Here is a 20434-nt window from a genome sequence, read left to right as displayed (position 1 = left end):
AGTTGGGCGCCGACACTGGAATTCTTGACTGATTCAGGACAGGTCAGGTACGAGGAGGAAACTCTGACACGGAGTCGGTCGCAGGTGGCGTTGCGAGAGCTTATAGCGACACAGAGCCAAGTCTGTCAAAGGCTGAAGCCTCTAGAACCTACAGTGAGAACCTAAAAAAGGTGGTGGGGATTTTCTCGGGGCTGCTAGTGAATTGTTTGCCCAATTTGGGACTTGACATCCGTTCCTCGGCTCTCACATCAGCTTAATTTTAGCCTTGGGTCTTTTTAGCGGTAGTTCCATCTGTCTATCTGTCTGTCAGTGGGTTGTTCTAGGTCTTAGCCATCTACGAAAGCACCAAACGAACCCGGACATGGTTCCACAGAGACGAATCTGTTCATCTGCATGTCCCTCAGTCTCTCTTCTCAAACACGCGAGACAGAAGCTAATGCCAGGGGGTTTCGAGGCAAGGTCTCTCTCTTGCCCCCTCCCGGAGGCGCTCTCCGTTCTGTTGAACCCCCCCCCTCCCCCGAAGAGGCCCCAAACCGAGGCACGCCCGCTGATCCCGCGAATAGCATGGCTGCCCAAGTGTGCAGATCGTATGGACTGCGCTACGAGATGAGGGTTGAGTTGAGCGACGGTGGATTTGGTGACACACCTACAAGGGCCGTAAGACAGAATTGGCCTGGTCCCGACAACTTGGGTTCTGTAGGTCCCGACCCCTTGGTTCGTCGTTAGCAGGCAGTACATACAAAATTCCCATATATCTGCGACGAACTCCTTGCGGCCCGCATCTGCCGGATCCTGGATCCTTTCGTTTATCGTCAATCACTCATTCTTGCTTTTCCCATTGTGATACCTTTTTCTGTTTCTTTTCCCCTTTATTCCCATATGATTTAAAGTGAAGCAGGATAGAGCCTGGCTTCACCTCATCGACAGCCATGTCTGTCCCCAACAGAGGCTCTGAGCTTCAGGCTGTCTGCTATACTCTTGCCGTTTCTTCGGTGATAGCAGTCGCACTACGTATCTATGTTCGCGTGAGATTGGTCAAAAACTTTGGATTGGATGACTGGTTCATGTGTAGTGCTCTCGTAAGTCGCTCGCTCACTTCAACGGCACCTCAAACATCAGATCACGTCGCGCAGCAATTGATCAGACTATGAATACTCCATGTCGTTTGAAATGATACATATGTACAATGCAATGTCAACATATACTGACTACATGGCTGCATAGATCACATTTCTCCTATTCGTCATGTCGGCCCTCCTCGGTGTGAAGCACGGCACAGGTCGACACAGAGACGACCTCGACCCTCATGACTTTCAGCAAGCAATGAAGTGGTGGTGGTGGTGCTACTTATGGTTAGATACCTCCAGCTGGGCCTTGTTTACCAAGCTGACCGTCCATATAGGTACTGCCTCACGATGATATCTTCAAAGATCTCAATTGGTTACCTACTCCTTCGAATCACGACACGAAAACTCGACGTATGGATCCTCTATGGCGTCATGGCCATTACTGTCTGCACCGGAGTCGTCTTCTTCTTCGTCACTCTCTTCCAATGCTCGCCGATCTCGTACTTCTGGAACCAAGATCAACCTGGAAAATGCGTCAAGCCTGAGGTCATTATGGCCCTCACTTATCTATACAGTGTGTTCAGTGTTATATCAGACTTCACTTGTGCTATCCTACCAATGTTCTTGGTGTTCAAGCTCAACATGGGAAGGAAGACGAAGCTGGCTCTGATTCCTATCATGGCTATGGCCTGCGTGTTGGTATACCCCCATCATTACAAGAGACATGAGCTCACACTTTACAGGGCAAGCGCAGCGGTTGTCGTTCGATTCCCTTTCGTCAAAGACTTCAAGAACCCAGACTTCTTATGTAAGTCGCAACTCCAACTCCAACTCCAAACACGATGATTCATGAGTCACAACTAACAAACCCAAACAGGGGCAACAATCGATATCGCGATCTGGTCGACAACAGAACAAGGTCTGGCCGTCACGGCCGGGTCTTTGGCAACGCTGCGGCCTTTGCTTCGATTACTCGGCCGCAAGCTTGGCATAACGACATCGGGACGGTCTGAGTTACGGGATACTGATCAGCCAATGGGCTCTGGGGGGTTCAGGCCTACAAAGGGTACCAACGGCAGCGGCAATAAGCATCGCGATCTTTTCAGCCTCGCCACATTCGCAAGGGAGGACGACCTGGACGGCAACGGGCGAGACGGCCAGGCAGCTTACGCTGGGGAGCACCATTTCCAGAGCAGATCGTCTGCTGAGAAAGGAGTCTCGGCGTGGAGGTCGAGGGACAATGAGAGCGAGGAGGAGTTGACGGGGCAGCTTGGCAGTGACAATTCGCGGATCGTCAAGGTGACAACCTTTGAGGTTCGTGAGAACAGGATTTGAAAATCGTACCAGCAACAGGAACACTAATGACGGCCCTGATATTTATAACGAATAATAATACTACTTGCTTATAATTTAGAGAAAATATGTTGTTGTAAAATGAGGATGAAGGTAAGTTATTTAAGTATTTGGGCTTACCTCTATCCTTATTACTACTTAGGTACTTACCTACAACTCAATATACAATAGTGCCAGTGACGTCAAGTCAATCAGATTCGGGTAGCTCCTACGACGAAGCTACTAAGGTACCTTACCTACTGTGCAGGCTAGGTAAGGTACGTCTGCTGCTCATAGCTAGGTTACCTACACCAAGATAAGCCGATTCGTTTGCAACATCCATGGCCTGGGCAAACCGTCGTGCGTCTAAAATGGATCAATCATAAGCTCGCTTGTCCAAATAAACGCATCGCAACGTTTCACCGTCGCGATTGACCGCCATGTTTCGGCCTGCAACTGAGCTCCAAATCTTGTTTTCCCCAGACATCAAGCCCAATCGACATGTATCATGACAGCCCAGGCCAAGTTGCAAGTCTCGGCCCCCAATGGAGAGAATAACACACACGGGGAAGTACAGTACAGATCGGACGCTGCAGCTGCAGGGCGCTTGTAAATCCGTGTCGGAGCGGTTCATAACACCATATGCAGTTAGCCTCTCTTCGCTTATATGTACCCACAAGCACAAGAAGTGAGAGAGGTCTGTTCAACATAACATGTCGGGCTTAAAGCCGGCCGAGCTGATCTAGGTGGTTGGGGTCCAGAAATGCTGTCTCTTTTCTCGACAGTTGGCTCAAGACCAGGAATGAATGAAGATCAATTTGTGCTCCTTGGAGATATTACATTGCATTTTCTTATTATCAAAGTCGCTTACCTATAACGATGTTCAAGAGATGAACCTATCCAACCAAGGCCGAGATACAATTGTTCCCTAAATTGAATGAGCTGGTTCAAGAAAGGGACTAGGCACTGATACAGTCCAACCCTCACTTCTTGACTGTATCGCTACGCAGATCATATATGGAGCTTGGAGCCTTTGGCTTGTTGACCATCTTGCCCTTCACCTGCTTCCTCTTTGCCACGCTTTTCTTGACACCTCGGCCTTTTGCTCCATCTGTCACCCGCTTCTGGGCAGTATCGACGACCGGAGTATGTTTGGCAAAGTCAAGCGGGTCATGTCGAGGTGCTTGTATCATATCAAACTTTAGGTATCGATAGTTCAGCATAGGTAGATATGGCTGCTGCTCCTCGTCCTGACGCCACCTACCACGGGGCCGGAGTTCCTTTGTGTATTTGGGGAGACGGTAGGCTTGGATCCAGCAAGTCTTTCTCAAGCCTTTAGTTCCGGGCCTAGCCTTGAGGAGCTGGGCCAGGCCTTCTTTCCAAGCCTCGATGACATATTCCTGGAAGCAATATAGATCCCAAGCAGCCAAGCTCTGGAACGTCCAGCGGGGCTGCCAGAGCTCTCCCAAGCCCGATGGGTCTGGGCCAAATGGGTGAGGGACCGTGGATGCCATGCTCAAGTCGATGAGCGTGCCGTTGACGTACTGCCGATCAGATAGGTCCCTTACAACTATCCCGTGCTTGTGGAGCTCATGGAGTCTCTCAAGCATACGAGAGAAATGGGACACCTGAGCCACCTGTTGATAAAGATCATAGGTATCCTCGTCATCGTATTCCACCTCGTCTACCCAGTCTTTGACAATTCCCATGCTGACGCCATTGTCTATTGCGAGGAACCATTCCAGCTTTGCATAGGGATCCATCATCTTAGACCTTGCAGCCTGTAGCTTGTCAACGATGACGTCGGTACAGTTGAGAGCGACATATCCATGAACTTTGACCGCAAGGTCCTCCCGACCAACGTCTTTCAGCCTGCCGAAAGCCCGGCATTCGTTTTCGAAAGGTGTGAAATGATACATAAACCCTTTGCAGCATTCATAGGGCCTTTTGTTGTAGTCATATACCGAAGTGTAAGGAGGTTGGGCGAAAGATTCCCCCCACACGAACTATAATGGAGGTTGTCAGTATCTCGAGCTCCAGTGGTAGATGCCGCCGTTAACTGTTTTGACTTACGAACTTGATAGAATAGATCTTGTCTCCAATTCGCGTCTTGATAATCTTACTGTGTGCAGCACAGTCGGGTTCAAGGATCTTGAGAAACTCCACGTCATCCCCTTCAAAGTCGTGCTCAAAGGGCTCCAGCTTTGGGCCTTCGCAGTCAGGCAGCGATTTGAGAGGAGGCATGACCAAGAATACAGGGCAGGGAAATGTGTTGATTCGTTATGAGGAAAATATCGACTCAAGGTATCTAAAGTTTCCTGAAAGGAACTCAGAATGAGAGTCTGCTACCGAAAAGTAGAGAGGACAGGCCGTAGGAGGAGGGAAGAACAAGTTAAAGGGAGCAGAGACAGTGAAGAACTCGCAAATTCAGAGACGTGGCTCAATGAAATCAAATAAAGAAGAAAAAACGGTCACGAGCTATGCACGGTCCAAGCAAACAAGTTGTGGCTTTTGAATATCAAACTTGTGAACAAAGGACGGGCTCTTTAACCATGTAGGCATCTAAGTAAAACGAGACACCAGCACTATTGGCAGCAAAAATGAGCGGAGCAGAGTCTGCCTATTTTTAGGGCTCAGGAATTATCGAATCAAAGAGATGCTATCGACTAAGCCTCATTAAACTTGCTACTTCACACATCCATGTTTGTGTTTCCTGCCGGCGTGGTGTGGCAGTCACCCGGCCCCTAGCCCCGTTTACATATAGCTCGCTAATTTCAGGACGGAAACCAAACGGCTGACGATTGTATATGTTAGTTTCATTGTGGATAATGGAGTTTAATCTCATATACGTGCATTTGTGTCAGCTTGAGCCTCGCGCGAAAGGCCTTGCTCAGTGCAAGGTTATAACGTTTTCTTGGAGTAACCTTTCGAGCATCACCAGGAGGCAAAGACACAGGTAGATGGAAGGCAAGGGAAAGAAAGGGGGGCCATTCGTTCATTCAAATATGATCAATCAGATCAGTCCAGCCACTAGGTGATGCACGAACCCTTCCGAAGTCCCATATTGACATTATGGCAAGGCAAACAGATTATGTACCTTACAGGACCCTACTGTAATAACTCAAGATGATCTGTCAAGTAACTTACTTGTTGGTGTAACAAGCCAAGCCCAGGTGTGCAGGCCTGGGACTGTGTTCTTTCTCCTAAAGGCTGGAATTAGCTGATACTTTACCGCATTCTCATGTTACGGTGGCGAAGCCTTTGTCCTGAAGATTTAATCTTCTTGGTAACCCTCCCCAACTCTGACGTGTAAGAGTGCTGGAACCAGGCTATCATTACTATAAAACGACGTCCTAGACCTACAACACTCCTTCTGGCTGAACTCTACTCTCTATCTTATTACACGTTCATCGAGAACTACCTGAACCATCCTGCCTAGTTTCCCTTTCTTCCTTTCTTTGGCTGTATTGGTGCTCCTCATAGTCAACACAAACGAACCATTGACCACTTATGGATCATCCATCTATCCTCAGTCTCCTGTCCACCAGGAACACAATCCTCACCGACAACACCAGACTTGAACGGTCGCGGAATGCACCTACCATGATTGCTATGCGTCCCGAGAATATAACTCACTGGACCGATTTCAACATTATTGATATCAACAATGCCTACGGAGACTTGCTGAGCAAGCCTTCAAACATGATCACAGGACAAGGAGCCGACAAGTCTTTCCGGAACCAGTCCGAGCTCCGAAACTACGCCCTCGATGCGATGATTTCCACTTTGCGTCCGCTGGTGTCCGAGAGCGCGGGTGTGCTTGGCCAGAGACTTGGATTCTCTCAAACCATTGAGTGGCATCGGGATATACCTTTAGCTGGTCCGCAAGTTGTTGGACAGGCTCTCAGTCCTAGCTTGACGATTTTTGCTGATACAGTGCCTCGGGGAAACCTTGCCACTAGCATGGTCCACGTCTCAAAGTTCTGGCGTTCCATGGACATTGAAAACGGTTCTACGGATCCTATCCAGCACCTTGGATTATACGCGCAGCGCAGCGGGTCTCGCTATACTTTTGCGATAACTGACACCGAAGTAGTTGTCATTCGCTTCCACTCGCTGGATGGAAGGGAAACTGGCGCCCAGTGGAACGCGATTCCGCGTAGTGCGTGTGGCGAAGGAACGCTGACAATCAATCTGGCCATATGGGCTCTCATCATGATGAGCCTAAATGACCGACACCGCTCGGTCGTCGAGCATGCACGAACCGTTCCCATAAATGCCTGGTCGGCGCATGACGGGTTCTATTGCAACTATCTTTCAGGACGCCGCCTCTCGTATCTCCCCACGGGGGCTGTGGTTCTGGATCAGTTGATCTAAGACCTGCTCCACGGCTTGGTCGCCACCCTTAATGGGCCTCACGGTGTGAAACTTTCATGTCTTTTGTTCTATATGTTTTTCATTCTGTTTGGGATAGACCGGGATAGACTGGGGAAATAGAAGGGGTCAGATTGTGCAGGGGAGGAAGTGTTAGCAATGTTGTGTAGACGGATTAAGTAACAAGTTGATCGACATCATTTTAGTGCAGTTCAGCTTCTTTCTTAATTGAGTTTTGGTTTTAGACCGGCAATGGTCCTGAATCTGAATTTGATTTCAATTACATGCCTTTACCAACCATTTAGATCCATCTCGGCACATACTCGCAAGAATGGTTCAGTATATCTGCTGGCATTTGTCAACGCCACGAAGCCTTCAACAGGCCTTGACTACAGGCAACCGCTTCAAGTATACAGCTGAGTTGAAGTCTCAAGGTCAGACGGGACGATCTGGCCTGTCTTGGAAATCGTGTTGCACAAGGATGATCATCAAATCTACAGCTCATGTTGAGTAGTCATCACATATACCTAACTCTCGGCAACCCTCCGTCAATAAGCAAGCCTCGTTTGAGGCCCGGTTAGCTCAATCGGTAGAGCGTGAGACTCTTAAATGAGTACACCATCTCAAGGTTGCGGGTTCGACCCCCGCATCGGGCTGTTCCTATACAAATGATACGATTGAATCCTTTTTTTGGTCTTGTTCATCTTGAGATCCCAGGACGGGACACAGATGGCTCCCTTTATTTTGTAGGGAGACATGTCGTATCACTTGGTTGGTGTGCGGCCCTCATCCACTGGGAAGCCTTTAAAGTTCATCCATTCATACGTTCATTCATGAAACTTAATCATCAGATGCTGCTGTCACCAGTCGTCGCATCCTCCTATGCGAGGCCAAATCGTCTGCTCGCTGTATTGAGCCATCTTGGCCCAAACTCCAATCCCTCACATAATAAACAGAAGGTCGGTGTCTAAATGTTCAAGTCAGCAATTTATGCAGGGAGGATATCAGAAAAAATACAGGCTTACCGATCGGATGGCTACTCGACAGTTGTGGCTTCTGGGTATACTTCGTCTCCAGAATGTCGCGAACACTGTTGAGCAATTCGACATAGCTCTGCTTAGGATTTGCTTTGATTGCTGAAATGAATGCCCACGACATGGCGCCTGTCGCCTGAGCATTAATCGTGGCGTCGGCTCTGCAAAGACGTTAGTAATACCTCATGTAATAAGTCAATTAACTCACGATGTCTGGTCATCCTTGCTTCCTGACCACATGATAACATCGGCTGGCGATGTTCGCGTGTCCTTGGTCTTCTCGTACGCATCATCACCTCGGAAGGCGGTCTTCGCCAAGCCGAAAACAGAGCCAGCGGCGCCCGCAAGATCTCCACTAGAGTATGCTCTAAAGGCGTCGAAGAGGCCTGATGCAGCTTCCTTGGCTAGGTTGGGTTCTTTGAGAACACCCTTTGTTGAGTAGACGTATGGGAGATCCATAACCGTGGCTGAATGGCACGAGTCAAAAATGGCAGTGAGACGGACACCTTGCACAAGGGGCTTCACGACACGGAAATGAATCTCATCATCGATGATGGGACCAGCTTCGGAGTGGTCAACGGGGTAAATGCACTCGTCGTATCCGTCATCTTCATCGCCATCCAAGTCTTCGACCTGACCACCATGACCTTAAAGGGAGTGTTAGACAGTTTGGTTCAAACGAAGGCAATAGACTCACCAGAGTAGTGGAGGAACAGGGCATCGTTGGGCTGAGCGTTTGACACAAGCCAGCCCATGGCGCGAATCATGTTTTCGCGGGTAGGAATCATGGCTGGGTTGGATTGATCATCGGTCAGAATGACCATGTCCTCTCTCTTGTAGCCATATCGCTCAACAAGGAAGGCCGACACATTGTGGACATCGTTGATACAACCTCGAAGCTCTCCCTCCTGGTTAAAGTAGTTGATGCCAATCAGAAGAGCCTTGCGACGACCGGTACAGTTGGAGTATTGGAAAGTATAGCCTTCGGGGGCTCCGTGACCGAATTGTTGGGGCGTAGATGGAGGGGGTGGGCCGGCTCGAGCGTGCTCAGCATAGTGGTGCTGGCCTTGTGGGAGACGATAGCCGTATGCGTCAAGGCCGGGAGGAGGAGGGTATGACGGAGGAGGATATCTCGGACCTCCAGAGTGGCCTCCAGAATAACCGCCGTATTGTTGCTGGGGAGGAGGAGGTCCAGGAGGAGGAGCGTATCCGTAACCGCCGCCGCCTCCTCCTCCATGATATCCTTGACCTGGGTAGTAGGACATGCTGATGTGCTGTGTGAGAAGTGAACTGGTACTCCGGGGCCTGCAACAGTTGACGTGGAGAATTGAGAACAACGAAGATGCAAGAGGGAGCCCGAGAGGTTTGAGTCTTAGCCGCAGAGGAGGAACAAGCACAGAGTGCAGCCTCACTTCAGTCTCGCAATGGAATTGAGCTCGCAGCTGCAGTTGAGCTGGGCCGCATTTGGAGGACGGGCGCTAATTGCGAGGCGGGGCAAAAGGGATGGAGGGGCAGAACCTAGTCCGGGAGAGGCGGGCCTGATTCACCAGCCCTGAACTCTCCTGAGCTCTCCTGAAAAGCCCCCTGGAAGTGACGGGAATGAACGCCCTGGAGGCCGCTGGAAAGAAACCCCCCTCATGACACCAACGTATGGAACGCCAAGGGACCTGGATGGCCTTGGCGCTGCAAGAGCCCCTCCCCCTCACCGCAGCATCAGACGTGGATGTGTCGAGGACGAGCCAGTGAATCATTCATAGATGTCACAAGGAAATAAGATTGTGAGACGACATGAAACCCCTCATCATTCCGGGGACAAGAGAAGATCCATCACCAGCCACCGGGCGTTACTGTCTTGATGATAAATATCACGGGCGGCCTCTCGCCTGTTGTGACGGTGACGCAGTATTGTGTTGCCGTTGGGTGAATGAATGAGTGTTTGCTTATTGTTTGATATCACCGCTGTCTCATAGGGACACAGGCAGCATGGGATATCACGACTGCTTGCAGCTTTGCTCCGCCACACTGGTGTTGCAACAACGTACCCCATATTCCTTCATACCAAATACACTTTGCTGCTCCAACTTAACCGATGGGGATGTGCGGATGCTGTAGTTTGCAGAGCAAGTCGAAGGGGACAATCCCTAATAGGGTACCAAGGTAGGCTGTTGGGCTCCATGTTATGTGAAATCGAGACGATTATCCGTGCCCGTCAAGCCAGATGAGGAATAAGCTGGATACTGCTTCAGTTGACTCAACGCCACTATCAATCATGTGGGGGTATTTCTCCGTGCCTTTGATATCGCAATTGAACAATGTCAGCATGGAGCTTGTTATAGACCCTTTCGTTCAACAGCCTTAAACATCATGCCTCAGCTTATCCGATACGTTGACAAAACGATGCTTGTTAAAGCCAAACGTGAACGAAGCTTTCTGTGGTAAAAAAAAGAAACAGGTACCAAAGCTTAGAGCTAGTGACATTTGGCACCAGAGCGTTGCCCCGCCGGAACGGCCCGCAGGGGTCTATAGAGGTCCATTGATTGGCCACGTCGTAGCACTGTCACTGGCTGCTCCCCGAGCTTGAGGTTGGGTGTTGAATGGAGGGGTAAACGGGCTTTAAACGGGCCTGTGCAGCGGCTCTCAATACTGAGGTGCCCCGATTGCTTGCGCCTGTGCCTTTCACGCGGTGCGATAGCATCATATCCGTGTCTCCCCCGTACCTGGATCACTCTTTAACTGCAAGAGTGTCATTTTCACACAGTGGTCTATACCTATTCACTGAGATATTTCCCTTTTTAGCAGTGACTCAGTGAGACCCTACGTTTCACCCCACCATCCATGCACTGTCGGCAGGTGCCAAGCATCTATGCCGACTGTCGATAACTGCGCGGGTCGCACCTAAATAAGTCCTTACTCTTTACACCTCACACCTCAAGCCTTTCGCCATTATATAACACAGAACCCAGTCGCTCTTTTTTTTTTTTTTTTAATTCCTCCTCTCTCATCTACCTTGCCTCTTTTCTTCTTTCCCTCACAACCCTTGACCCTCCCACCACCGACTTCGCACACCTTAGTCCGAAGTCACCCATCATGTCTTTCTTCAAGAAGATCGCCAAGGAGTTCGAGAACCTTGGTATTGGCGACAAGGACGAGAAGAAGCAGGAGCCTCAGCAAGGTTATCCCCAGGCCCAGGATAGTACGTTTTTACCGCAGTAATATCTTTTCGGAGCATGTGTTAACTCTTCGGCCCTCAGACAACCGAGCCTACGGTGACGGCGGCCAACAGTACGGCGCTCCTCCTCCTCAGCAATACAGCTCTCCTCCTCCTCAACAATACGGAGCTCCTCCCCCTCAGCAGTACGGTGCTCCCCCCCAGCAGTACGGTTCACCTGCTCCTCAGCAGCAGTACGGCGCTCCTCCCCCTCAACCCGCCTATCAGCCCCCGTCCGACCGCCCTCCTCTGCCCCAAGGTTGGACTGCTCAGTTCGACCAGAACCAGCAGCGATGGTACTATGTTGAGACAGCCACTGGTCGCACCCAGTGGGAGGCTCCTGGTCAGGCTCCTCCCCCTCCTCCCCCGGACTCTCGTCCTCCGTATGAGTCTCAACCCTCTGACGGATCTCGCGGCTACCCTGGTGCTCCTGGCGGATATGGTTCTCCTGCCCCTGGAGGTTACGGCGGTGCTCCTGGCTATGGCGGCTACGCTTCTCCTCCCCCTGGCCAGGGTGGTTACGGATCTCCTGCTCCAGGTGGTTATGGATCTCCTGCTCCAGGCTATGGTGCCCCCTCTCCTTATGGCGCTCCTTCGCCCTACGGCGCACCCTCTCCTTACGGAGCTCCCGGTCAATACGGAGCTCCCACTGATGGCGATCGCGGCAACAACCCCTACGGCCAAGGCGAGAAGAAGAAGAGTGGCAGCTCTGGAATGCTCCTCGGTGCCGCAGGCGGTCTCGCCCTTGGTGCTGTTGGTGGTGCTTTGATCGCAAACGAACTTAACGACAGTGACAGTGATCACGAGCACTCTGCCGCCGCCGCCGCCGCTGCTCCTCCAGCCGCTGCCCCCCAGGTTGTCAACAACTACTACGGCGCTCCTCCCGAGGATCCCTATGCCGCTGACCCTTACGCGCAGGAAGGCCCTCCTGGTGTCCTTCCTCCTACCGATGCTGACGGCAACTCTGTCTCATCCAGTGACCGAGAAGATGTTCAAGAGGCTCGTGAAGAGTACGAAGAGGCTCTGGCTGCAGCTAATGACTCGGATGCCAGCAGTAGTGATCATGAGAGACTCGAGGAGGCTCGTGAGGAGTACGAAGAGGCCTATGAGGAGGTGTATGAGGATGACTAAATGGTGCAAAACGAGCTATGAATAACGATATGATTACGTCTCATTGTAACAGCATTGCTTTGGAGCCATAAGGGCAAGGAAGAAGATTGTTGAATTTGTCACACTTGTTAATACCTTAGTACACAGTACAATACCAGAGCACATTTCGTACTGCCTGATATGCAGCACATTTCTTTTGTGAGGGTTTGCCAGTATCGTTCCCATGTGCGTTGGATAACGATAACCTGGGCTGTCCTGCCTACCTGTAGGTAATGTCTTGCATTTCTCACGCATGCGCGGGCGCGTTGAACGACGTTAGAGATGCAGCAATTACAGGCTATTGCTGTAAGTAGAAGCCGCCTTCGCTTATCGGCACTGGGCCAAGAACTGCAGACCCTGCCACTGCAAGGCCTTTTCTTCGCTGTGTAACAACAACACAGAGTCTCTTGAACAGCAACCAAACGTCCCGTCACTCAGTATCAGGTAGGTATCCACTTATTATTAGCGTAAAGTTGCCCTGAGGCGAGTCTCATATCGCAAAAAATGTATTCCGGTCTCAACAACGAGTAGATATTTCGAGTCCATCTGCAATACTCCATACAGAGCAACAGTTGAACGAAGGACAAGAGAACGAATTTCCGAGGTCCAAAATGAATGAGTTGTCCGTCCCCACGCTTGGCATTACACGATAATGGCGGAGCGTACATTGCACAGCCCCTCGACAAATTCTTGGCAATGGAACCGTAAAAGCATTGTATGATTTGAGTTGTTTTTTCCCTCTCCAGCGGGCGCTAGCTGAACGCTCTTCAAATTCTCACCATGTAGTAATGCAACGGTGAGAAGATCACTCGGCACAGATATTGCCGGGTTGACGAGCTTGTTGCGGTCAAGCTTTTGTAACCTTGGAAAATAAGCATTTATCAGAAAGCTTGTCGTTTTTCTTATTTGTTTATTTGGGCCAGGAGTTTTATAGGGGCTGATAGTGGTGAGCTTGGCATTGATGTTGTGTTGTCTCGTGAGATGAGGGTCTGCGAACTGGGGGTATCATACGGATGATGGCTAAGAAGGCGTAGGTAATTGGTATGAGTTAGACTTGATTCTTTGACGGAACAATATTAGTCTTTGCTTTAGGTATGTACTCTTCATAGATCCCTCCCTCTCACGTACGTACTTTCGTTGATGATCAGGCGCGTGTGTGGGACTTAGTCTCTATCACTACCTATGTTAACCTTTGAGCATGGCCAGCAAAACAATTGCTCAATCTGGTTTCCACATCCTAGGATATGAAAGTTAAGCTTGGCAATGCTGACTCTCAACACAGGTCGCGGTCAGTCCCGAGCACCACTCATTCGATCCATCGTGCAGTCCTCTGGGTATCACAAATATTCTTAATCAAGTCCTTTCAACCAGCCCTGTTCTCATTGTTTCTCTCATCAAAGCAAATGCAAATTGCTACCATGAGAGCCATATCAACACGGGGCATAACTTCGAGCGCGTATGTTTGTTGGCCAAATAGCAAATCCCGGCTGCTAATTGTGCGGCTGATACGTGCGACCACGTTGCCCGAGATCGTGTCAACGATGCAAGCACTATAGTCGCGCCAGCAACCTTTCATCTCAAGAACCTCTGCTGAACCGTCGAGCGAATTGAAGGTAGCTGTGGCTTTAGAACAGAAAACTAAGACATATCAGAGACAGATGCCACGGTGACTATCACGGGGACGACTCACGCCCGAAGCTGCTCCTCACATTCATAAGTTCCCTTCCTTGAGGGTCTTCTACAACATACCTGGTACGGAAATGGAGATGCCTCCTGACGATGGAAAAAAGATGGTTGCATCTCATGTCATAGACCATCTTGCGTCCAGAGATGCTCATCACCTTCCACTCTACCTTGAGGATAGGCAGACCATTGACATGTTGAACCTCTAATTCACCGCCGTTGTATGACCCTAGCTTTTCTCTGACGGTGAGGTTCTCTGTCTGGACCGTGATGTAAGCTGGGAAGATGCCGACCTGGTGCCCCAACAGCGCAGCTGGAACTGGAGGGACCGCGATTAAAGGCTGAGGAGGATAGATTTGAACTTCGGTAGGCTCACATTGGTTTTGAGGCAGCGCCATTGTTGCTGTTGAGGTAGCAATGATGAATCAAGATGATGTTGTTGAACCTCCTTATTGTCAAGAGGAGATGAATAGTGCTATGACGGGGAGTTCAAGGTGTGCACGCGTTTTATTGAAGAGTTGACAAAGAGAGTAAAGTATTTGCAAAAGCTGTAACAGCGATAAAGAATGTCCCAAGGAATTCCCTTGGGTTGAGACAGAAATTAAGTTGCTTCATCGATGGCAGTCGTACGTTGCCTTGCACTTGCCTCCCCAGTAGGGCCGATCACTGGTACGGGAAACGCCTCAAATGGAGAAAAGAGGTAGTGAAGGATGCCCAAGAGGATTGCTAGAGCTTTTCTCGCTTGAAACTGGCATTCAAGAAAAGTCTCTTTTTGACATATATTCTACCACGCAACAGTGTTCATCAAGGCAAGGCATCCAATCTCCGCTCTCAACTGGCTGTCCTCAATCGTAGCTACCTCACGACATTGGCAGTTCATTGAAAGATGTGTCTGTGAATAAGGTAGGTAAATGAAAATGGAATTGATCAAGGGATGAACTCATGCAGCAAGCTTCTAATTCATCGGCCGCCTTGACGGAACCTCATAACCTTTATTGGTCCCAACGGTTGTGCCACTTTACTTGGCTAGAATTACCCCGACCAACCTGAGCATCAGCCATCTTGCGGCTGTACTACGACATGTAATGCACCACCTTCAGGCCAGAGTCAGACTTTACTGAGGTTCTTGTAAATCGACATCAACCACCCTAGAGGCCAATCATCAACAGTGGATTGGTTGAATATAGGGGCACCAAATGCAAGGAATAGTCACGTGATTACAACAAGAGTGTCGAAGACAAAACTCGGTCTGGTGGTCTAGTGGTATGATTCTCGCTTAGGGAAAACCCTATAGCATAGCTTGCGAGAGGTCCCGGGTTCAATCCCCGGCCAGACCCTTTTCTTTTGCTCTCTCTGCTCTCTATGACTGGGGTTTTGTTCTTTTTGCGCTGTGGTTCGACTTGATGTTACAGTGTCACAGCTGAGTTGAATTGAAATACCCGGCCCCACTCAAGCCGAGCCAGTTAGAATTGCGGGACGGATGCTTAACATGAAAGCCATTGTAAACGGTTATCCGTTAGTAAAGCCAATAATAAAAATACCACAAAAGAGCTTGGCAAGAGTTAGAAGAAAATAGAGTCAACCATTGTCTATCCTAATCTACCCATAACTAATACAAGAAACAGATCTCGGGCGCGAGAAAAAAGTCAAGACACGCAATGGGCGTCATTCAACCCACGATCCATTCAGGATATTTACAGAGCGAACAGGGCAAGGAAGGCAAGGGCGGCAGTGGAGACGCCGAGAGAAGCAGCACCGTTGGTGACGGTGCTGGGAGTCTCAGCAGGGGCAGAGCCAGACTCGGAGCCGGAGCCGGAGCCGGAACCAGACTCAGAACCGGAGCCAGAGCTGGATCCAGAACCCTCAGAACCAGAACCAGAACCAGAGCCAGACTCAGAGCCGGATCCAGAGGTAGGCTTAGAGCCAGAGCCAGTAGCGGTGGCAGTGCCAGTAGCTTCCTCATCATCGCCGGAGCCGCTAGTAGCAGAGGCAGTAGAGGTGGTGAAGGTAGCGGTGGAGTTAGAAGCGTGAGTGGCCGTGGAAGCACCGGACTCAGTCTTGGTCTTGGAGTGGACGGCAGAGCTGGTGGTCTCCTCATCGTCGTCAACCTTGTCGCAAGAGAGATCGAAGAGAGGAGTGGTGGAGAGGTTATCAGTGATGGCGAACTTCATCTTGTTGTCGGGGTTGGAGTCGCGGAGAGTGTACCAGAAAGTGGGGGTCTTGTTGAAGAGGTACTTGCAGCCAACGTCGCGCCAGTACTTCTGGGCGTTCTTCACACTAGGAACGGCCTCATCCCAGTTGGGACCCTTGTAGGGCCAGCCAGTCTCAGTGACCCAGACAGGCTTGCCATTGGAGGCGGCGATGGTGGCCTCGTACGCCTTGTTGAAGAGCTTGGCAGCGTTGTCGATGCTGTTGCCCTTGTCGTTCTCATAGTAGGGGTACTCATCCACACCAATGAAATCGATGGCGTCGAGGACGGCCTTGTTGGTAGCGTTGCCCCAGACGTCCCAGGTGTCGACGTGGCCGACGGGGATCTCGCCAATGGGGGTACCCTTGAAAGCCTTCTTGAAGTCGTTGATGAAGTCAACGAGGACATCGGGCTGAACACCGACACCACCCTTGTTCTTCACGCCAGTAACGGAGTTACGGTAGAGATCCTCACTACCAACGGAGACACCGATGACGAGGTCGGTAAGCTTGGAGCCGTACTTGTCGACGGCCTTCTTGAGGGCGCTGATCTCCTTGTCGATGTTGTCAGTGCCGGAAGTCCAGACACCGAGGAGGATCTCGGTCTTGGTGTCGATGGCAGCCTCGAAAGCCTCAATGGGGTCATCCTCGGAGTAGGCCTGGATGTTGGTGTAGAGTCGGACGGCGCTGAAGTCGCCGGGGGCGGTCTTCAGGTTCTGGGCAGTCTCGAACTCAGCCTGGAAGTCGGACTTGAACTTGGCGGCACGGTTGGCGAGGGTGGCGCCAGAGTTGAAACCGAGGTAGTTCTTGGCCTCAACGCCGAGGGCGAGGGCACCAGCAGCGAGGGTAGCGGAAACCTTCATGTTGGCGAATATAGATTATCGATTCTCGGGCAAGTGATCGATATGTGGTGTAAGCAGGTTGGTATAACGTCGAGCAAGGTCGCACCAGCTGGAAGCTAATTCTACTAAAAGAGCGTGAGTGTGATTATTCGGAAATGGTAATCAAGAAAGAAGCCGTTCTGGCAGTCAAAAGAGAGTGACGAGGAAGTAAGTAAGAATGCCGAATCCAAAAAGAGAATCCAGACAACAAAAAGGAAATGATGGACGGATGGGAAAAAAAGATGGGAAGTTGATCAAAGAATGAGGAAAGGCTCTTTGTTTTGCTTTCGGAACGCGGTGAGATTAGGTCGGGGGCGGTTGCAGCGGCCGTGGAGCCGTCACGTGCCGGACAGGCACTAAGTTCCCGGTTTTTCAGGGGAAATGCTTACGACGCTGGTCCACTAGGTTATGGTTAACGTGCCGTAGGCCGCTAAGAATAGAAGGGCATTTCTTGGAGGTGGGTGCTCATTGGACGTCAACCCCAGCTTCTCCTGTTTCGTACCCAAGGAGCAATTTTGCAATGCGTGATCGTCGATAAAACAATCGAGATGAATGTTGCTATTCTTGAGAACTGAACATCGTGGCTCTGTTTTTTCGTATTGCAAGATTTGATGCTGTCTAACGCATCGTTTATCTGTCATGCCTCTTCCGCGCAGCTCTCGTCTAGACAGCAGTGAGTTCCAACGGGTGTGCCCTTATCTCAAAGATTGTGATTCGTAGTGGCGTGACTTATGCAAGGAACAATGTAACCAATTCTTGAGAACGGATGGAAGCTAAAACAAATCTAGTGCATCAAAGTTTATCCTTGACCTAATCTCCAAGGCACTCGAGATGCTGGGATTTAATTCCTTGGTAGCCAATCTCTGTATACGAAGCCAAGCGTGGGATTTAATGTGATGTTTGAGATATACAGAATGCGGCCAGCTGTATTTCACCGCCTCGATCCCTAGTTTTATTTTGTTTTGATGTTCTTTAACTTCAACCTCAAACATCTCTCTGCGATGCAAGAAGCAATTCTTTGTCGTGGCGAGCGAATTCCTTGGCACCTCAAGCGCTAAATTAGCTGAGGCTGCGGGTGACTCCCCCTTGAAGTGGAGAATACGATGCTTGGGCTTGGCTGGCACGGCTTTGAGGCCGATCGATCCGTTCCTGAGGTGGATTGGGATGGCTACAGATGAAGTCAACCAAGATGAAAGAGGCTCAATTGAGCAATCCCTTCACCATTCGAACCTAACAGATACTGTGCATGTCTTTGCTCCGTTTATGTTGCTCGATATGCTGCCCAAACATTCATCGTCTTATCACGTGTTGTAAAGATTAGGCGCTGATCCTGGATCTAATGTCTCACCAAGACATTCCGCCATGACTTTGGTTGGGCTTTAGTCCAGCATAGTTTCAGCCACGCCTATCCAATGGTTATCATCATCAAGAACAATAATAATATTGTTGATCGAGCAAAAGGTATCGCTAAATCATGACATGGCTCCATTCACAGATCGTCACGTCACATGAGGCCTCCCGACTGCAACCTCAGCACTCAATCTAGTGCTTCTCAGCTTCAGGTTTCTCGTGAGCCATAAAGACCTCATCCTCATTAATCTGGTACTTGGCAGACTTGCGTGCCGGGATACCCTTCTGGAACTGTTCAAAATCGTTAGCTGCGTTCTAGGTCCTCGTGTTCAGCTGCTTACCATGTAGTCCATCTCACCAAAGGTACGGTCCTTTGTTTCGAACATACGAAAATAACCCCAAGCCAGAGTGAGAGTGGCAAGACCTGCCCAGAAGAAGGCCTGTAGCATGTTAGCATTGCATTGACGCTCGTATCCACTAAGCTAGACTTACTGTCTTGCCCTTGAGGTTCCATGATCCTGGAGACAACATCTCGGGCTGGATGAGACCTCCGCAAATGATGTTACCGACATAATACGTGGAACGAGCCAACACAATAGTCTGTGTACGCAGACGAGTTGAACCGACCTCAGCAACGATGGTGTAGATGATGGGACCGACCGACATGGAGTATGCTCCCAACCACACAACGCAGAGGATAGACTGCGCCCAAGCTAAGGACAGAGTCTGCTTGGGCAGTGCCAGGAAGCCGATGAGCCAGAGAATTACGACAAGGAATGAGAAACCAGAGAGCCAGATTGTTCGTCGACCGAACTTGTAGATGTAGAACCACGAGATGATGGTACCAACGAAGGCGATGCCAGTTCCACCGAGAGCAATACCGTAAGAAGCAGAGGGACCAATACCAGTCTGTTGGAAGAAGAAAGATCCACTGTAGCAAAGGGCACCGCCGTTGGTGATCTGAGAGAGGAAACCCATGCAAGCGATCTCGGTTCGTCGAAGGTTACTACCTCGGAAACAGTCCCAGTAAGAAGTACCAGAACGCTCCTCAATCTCAAGCTTGTTTGTGTGCACCATGAGAGCAACGGCATTCTCGTAGTTGATGTTGTGTTCCGGTTCAGACAGTCGCTCGAGGGATACTTTGGCCTTCTCGAGCTGGTTCGTTCGGACAAGATGCCAGGGTGACTCGGGGGCCATGTACGCTGCGATGGCGAGAGGAATAGGCCAAACCCATTGGATCGCAAAGGGGATTCGGTAGCTCCACGGGGTAGGGTTGTCAACTAGACCTTTTAGTACACCAGCGGAGATGAACTGTCCAATGCACCAGCAGAGGTTGACATAGGCAGTGAGATATCCCCGAATAGCAAGAGGAGTGACCTCAGCAGCGTAGGCGGGACCAGTTGTAGCGAAGATTCCCCAGGGAATGTTGCAGAGGAACTGACCGACGAGAAGGACCTCGATGTTGGGAGCGAAGAAGACGACAAAGATGAAGGCAGAGAGCCAGAAGAGGCCACTGATGAGAACCTTGCGATGTCCCCATCGCGAAGTAGCCCAACCGTTTAGGAGAGCGCCAATGATGTTGGCGAGGGCACCGAGACAGTTGAAGCGCTGCTGCCAATTGGCTGAGATCTGATGTCCATTTTCCTCATCGAGATATTCGCCGTACTTCTCTCGGAATCGTGGGTAGCCGTAGAAGGAACCGAGGAGGGTAACATCGTAGCCCTCCATGATGACTGTGGTCGAGATGACTGACAACTGCCTGTTAGCTATCTCGACGTCAACAATTCAATGGGAAGAACTTACGGATGGACCAAAAAGCTGCGCGCTTATAAGTCTTGAAACCCTGCCAGACGGTAAAGCTATGCTCATCGGCCGTGGCTTCAAGAGCTTCATTGGCGAGGGCTTTATCGTGAAGGTCTACATTCTTGAGATGGTCAAGACCAGCATCGGTGCTCTCAACGTGAGGCTGAATCTCCCCGGAGTGCTTTTCGGCTACCATGGTGAGCTGATTCGTTGCTTACCAGCAGCAGACTACTTGCAATGAGGTTTGAGAGGCTCATGATGGCCTTCACCGGACATGGGCATGTTATATCGTCCATCTCCAATGGTTCTCCTCATGCAGAGATGATCCTCGAGGCCGGGAACCGGTTCACATCGCCGTGGAAATAG

At 50.3% G+C, this 20434-nt stretch overlaps 8 protein-coding genes and 2 non-coding genes across 10 annotated transcripts; 5 read left to right on the top strand and 5 right to left on the bottom strand.

The window, feature by feature from the left end:
* Positions 1 to 929: 929 nt before the first annotated feature.
* On the top strand, positions 930 to 2402 carry J7337_003924 (uncharacterized protein; the record flags this gene model as incomplete). The annotated part of the gene is made up of 4 exons (XM_044821630.1): positions 930 to 1079; positions 1225 to 1352; positions 1403 to 1875; positions 1945 to 2402. The coding sequence occupies 4 exons, from the start codon at positions 930 to 932 to the stop codon at positions 2400 to 2402; spliced, it is 1209 nt and encodes a 402-aa protein (XP_044682963.1).
* A 980-nt stretch (positions 2403 to 3382) lies between these two features.
* On the bottom strand, positions 3383 to 4643 carry J7337_003923 (uncharacterized protein; the record flags this gene model as incomplete). Its single annotated transcript, XM_044821629.1, has 2 exons — positions 3383 to 4405; positions 4473 to 4643. 2 exons carry the CDS (start codon positions 4641 to 4643, stop codon positions 3383 to 3385), a joined length of 1194 nt encoding a protein of 397 aa, XP_044682962.1.
* Positions 4644 to 6002: 1359 nt separating this feature from the next.
* On the top strand, positions 6003 to 6776 carry J7337_003922 (uncharacterized protein; the record flags this gene model as incomplete). The annotated part of the gene is made up of 1 exon (XM_044821628.1): positions 6003 to 6776. One exon carries the CDS (start codon positions 6003 to 6005, stop codon positions 6774 to 6776), a length of 774 nt encoding a protein of 257 aa, XP_044682961.1.
* A 568-nt stretch (positions 6777 to 7344) lies between these two features.
* On the top strand, positions 7345 to 7429 carry J7337_003921. The gene has a single exon. It is a non-coding gene; the product is annotated as a tRNA-Lys (tRNA).
* Positions 7430 to 7714: 285 nt separating this feature from the next.
* J7337_003920 (uncharacterized protein) lies at positions 7715 to 9072 on the bottom strand (the record flags this gene model as incomplete). The annotated part of the gene is made up of 4 exons (XM_044821627.1): positions 7715 to 7740; positions 7799 to 7968; positions 8016 to 8454; positions 8505 to 9072. 4 exons carry the CDS (start codon positions 9070 to 9072, stop codon positions 7715 to 7717), a joined length of 1203 nt encoding a protein of 400 aa, XP_044682960.1.
* A 1822-nt stretch (positions 9073 to 10894) lies between these two features.
* J7337_003919 (uncharacterized protein) lies at positions 10895 to 12146 on the top strand (the record flags this gene model as incomplete). The annotated part of the gene is made up of 2 exons (XM_044821626.1): positions 10895 to 11000; positions 11059 to 12146. The coding sequence occupies 2 exons, from the start codon at positions 10895 to 10897 to the stop codon at positions 12144 to 12146; spliced, it is 1194 nt and encodes a 397-aa protein (XP_044682959.1).
* A 1704-nt stretch (positions 12147 to 13850) lies between these two features.
* J7337_003918 (uncharacterized protein) lies at positions 13851 to 14245 on the bottom strand (the record flags this gene model as incomplete). The annotated part of the gene is given in 2 exon segments (XM_044821625.1): positions 13851 to 13902; positions 13914 to 14245. 2 exon segments carry the CDS (start codon positions 14243 to 14245, stop codon positions 13851 to 13853), a joined length of 384 nt encoding a protein of 127 aa, XP_044682958.1.
* An 848-nt stretch (positions 14246 to 15093) lies between these two features.
* J7337_003917 lies at positions 15094 to 15184 on the top strand. The gene has a single exon. It is a non-coding gene; the product is annotated as a tRNA-Pro (tRNA).
* Positions 15185 to 15541: 357 nt separating this feature from the next.
* On the bottom strand, positions 15542 to 16897 carry J7337_003916 (uncharacterized protein; the record flags this gene model as incomplete). The annotated part of the gene is made up of 1 exon (XM_044821624.1): positions 15542 to 16897. The coding sequence occupies one exon, from the start codon at positions 16895 to 16897 to the stop codon at positions 15542 to 15544; it is 1356 nt and encodes a 451-aa protein (XP_044682957.1).
* A 1560-nt stretch (positions 16898 to 18457) lies between these two features.
* On the bottom strand, positions 18458 to 20264 carry J7337_003915 (uncharacterized protein; the record flags this gene model as incomplete). The annotated part of the gene is made up of 4 exons (XM_044821623.1): positions 18458 to 18556; positions 18607 to 18705; positions 18758 to 19998; positions 20069 to 20264. 4 exons carry the CDS (start codon positions 20262 to 20264, stop codon positions 18458 to 18460), a joined length of 1635 nt encoding a protein of 544 aa, XP_044682956.1.
* Between the last annotated feature and the right edge of the window lie 170 nt (positions 20265 to 20434).

Source organism: Fusarium musae, chromosome 3, assembly GCF_019915245.1.
Source record: "Fusarium musae strain F31 chromosome 3, whole genome shotgun sequence".
Lineage (NCBI taxonomy): Eukaryota > Fungi > Ascomycota > Sordariomycetes > Hypocreales > Nectriaceae > Fusarium > Fusarium musae.
The sequence above is the reverse complement of the archived record's forward strand: the minus strand, read 5'-3'. Positions and strand labels throughout refer to the sequence as shown.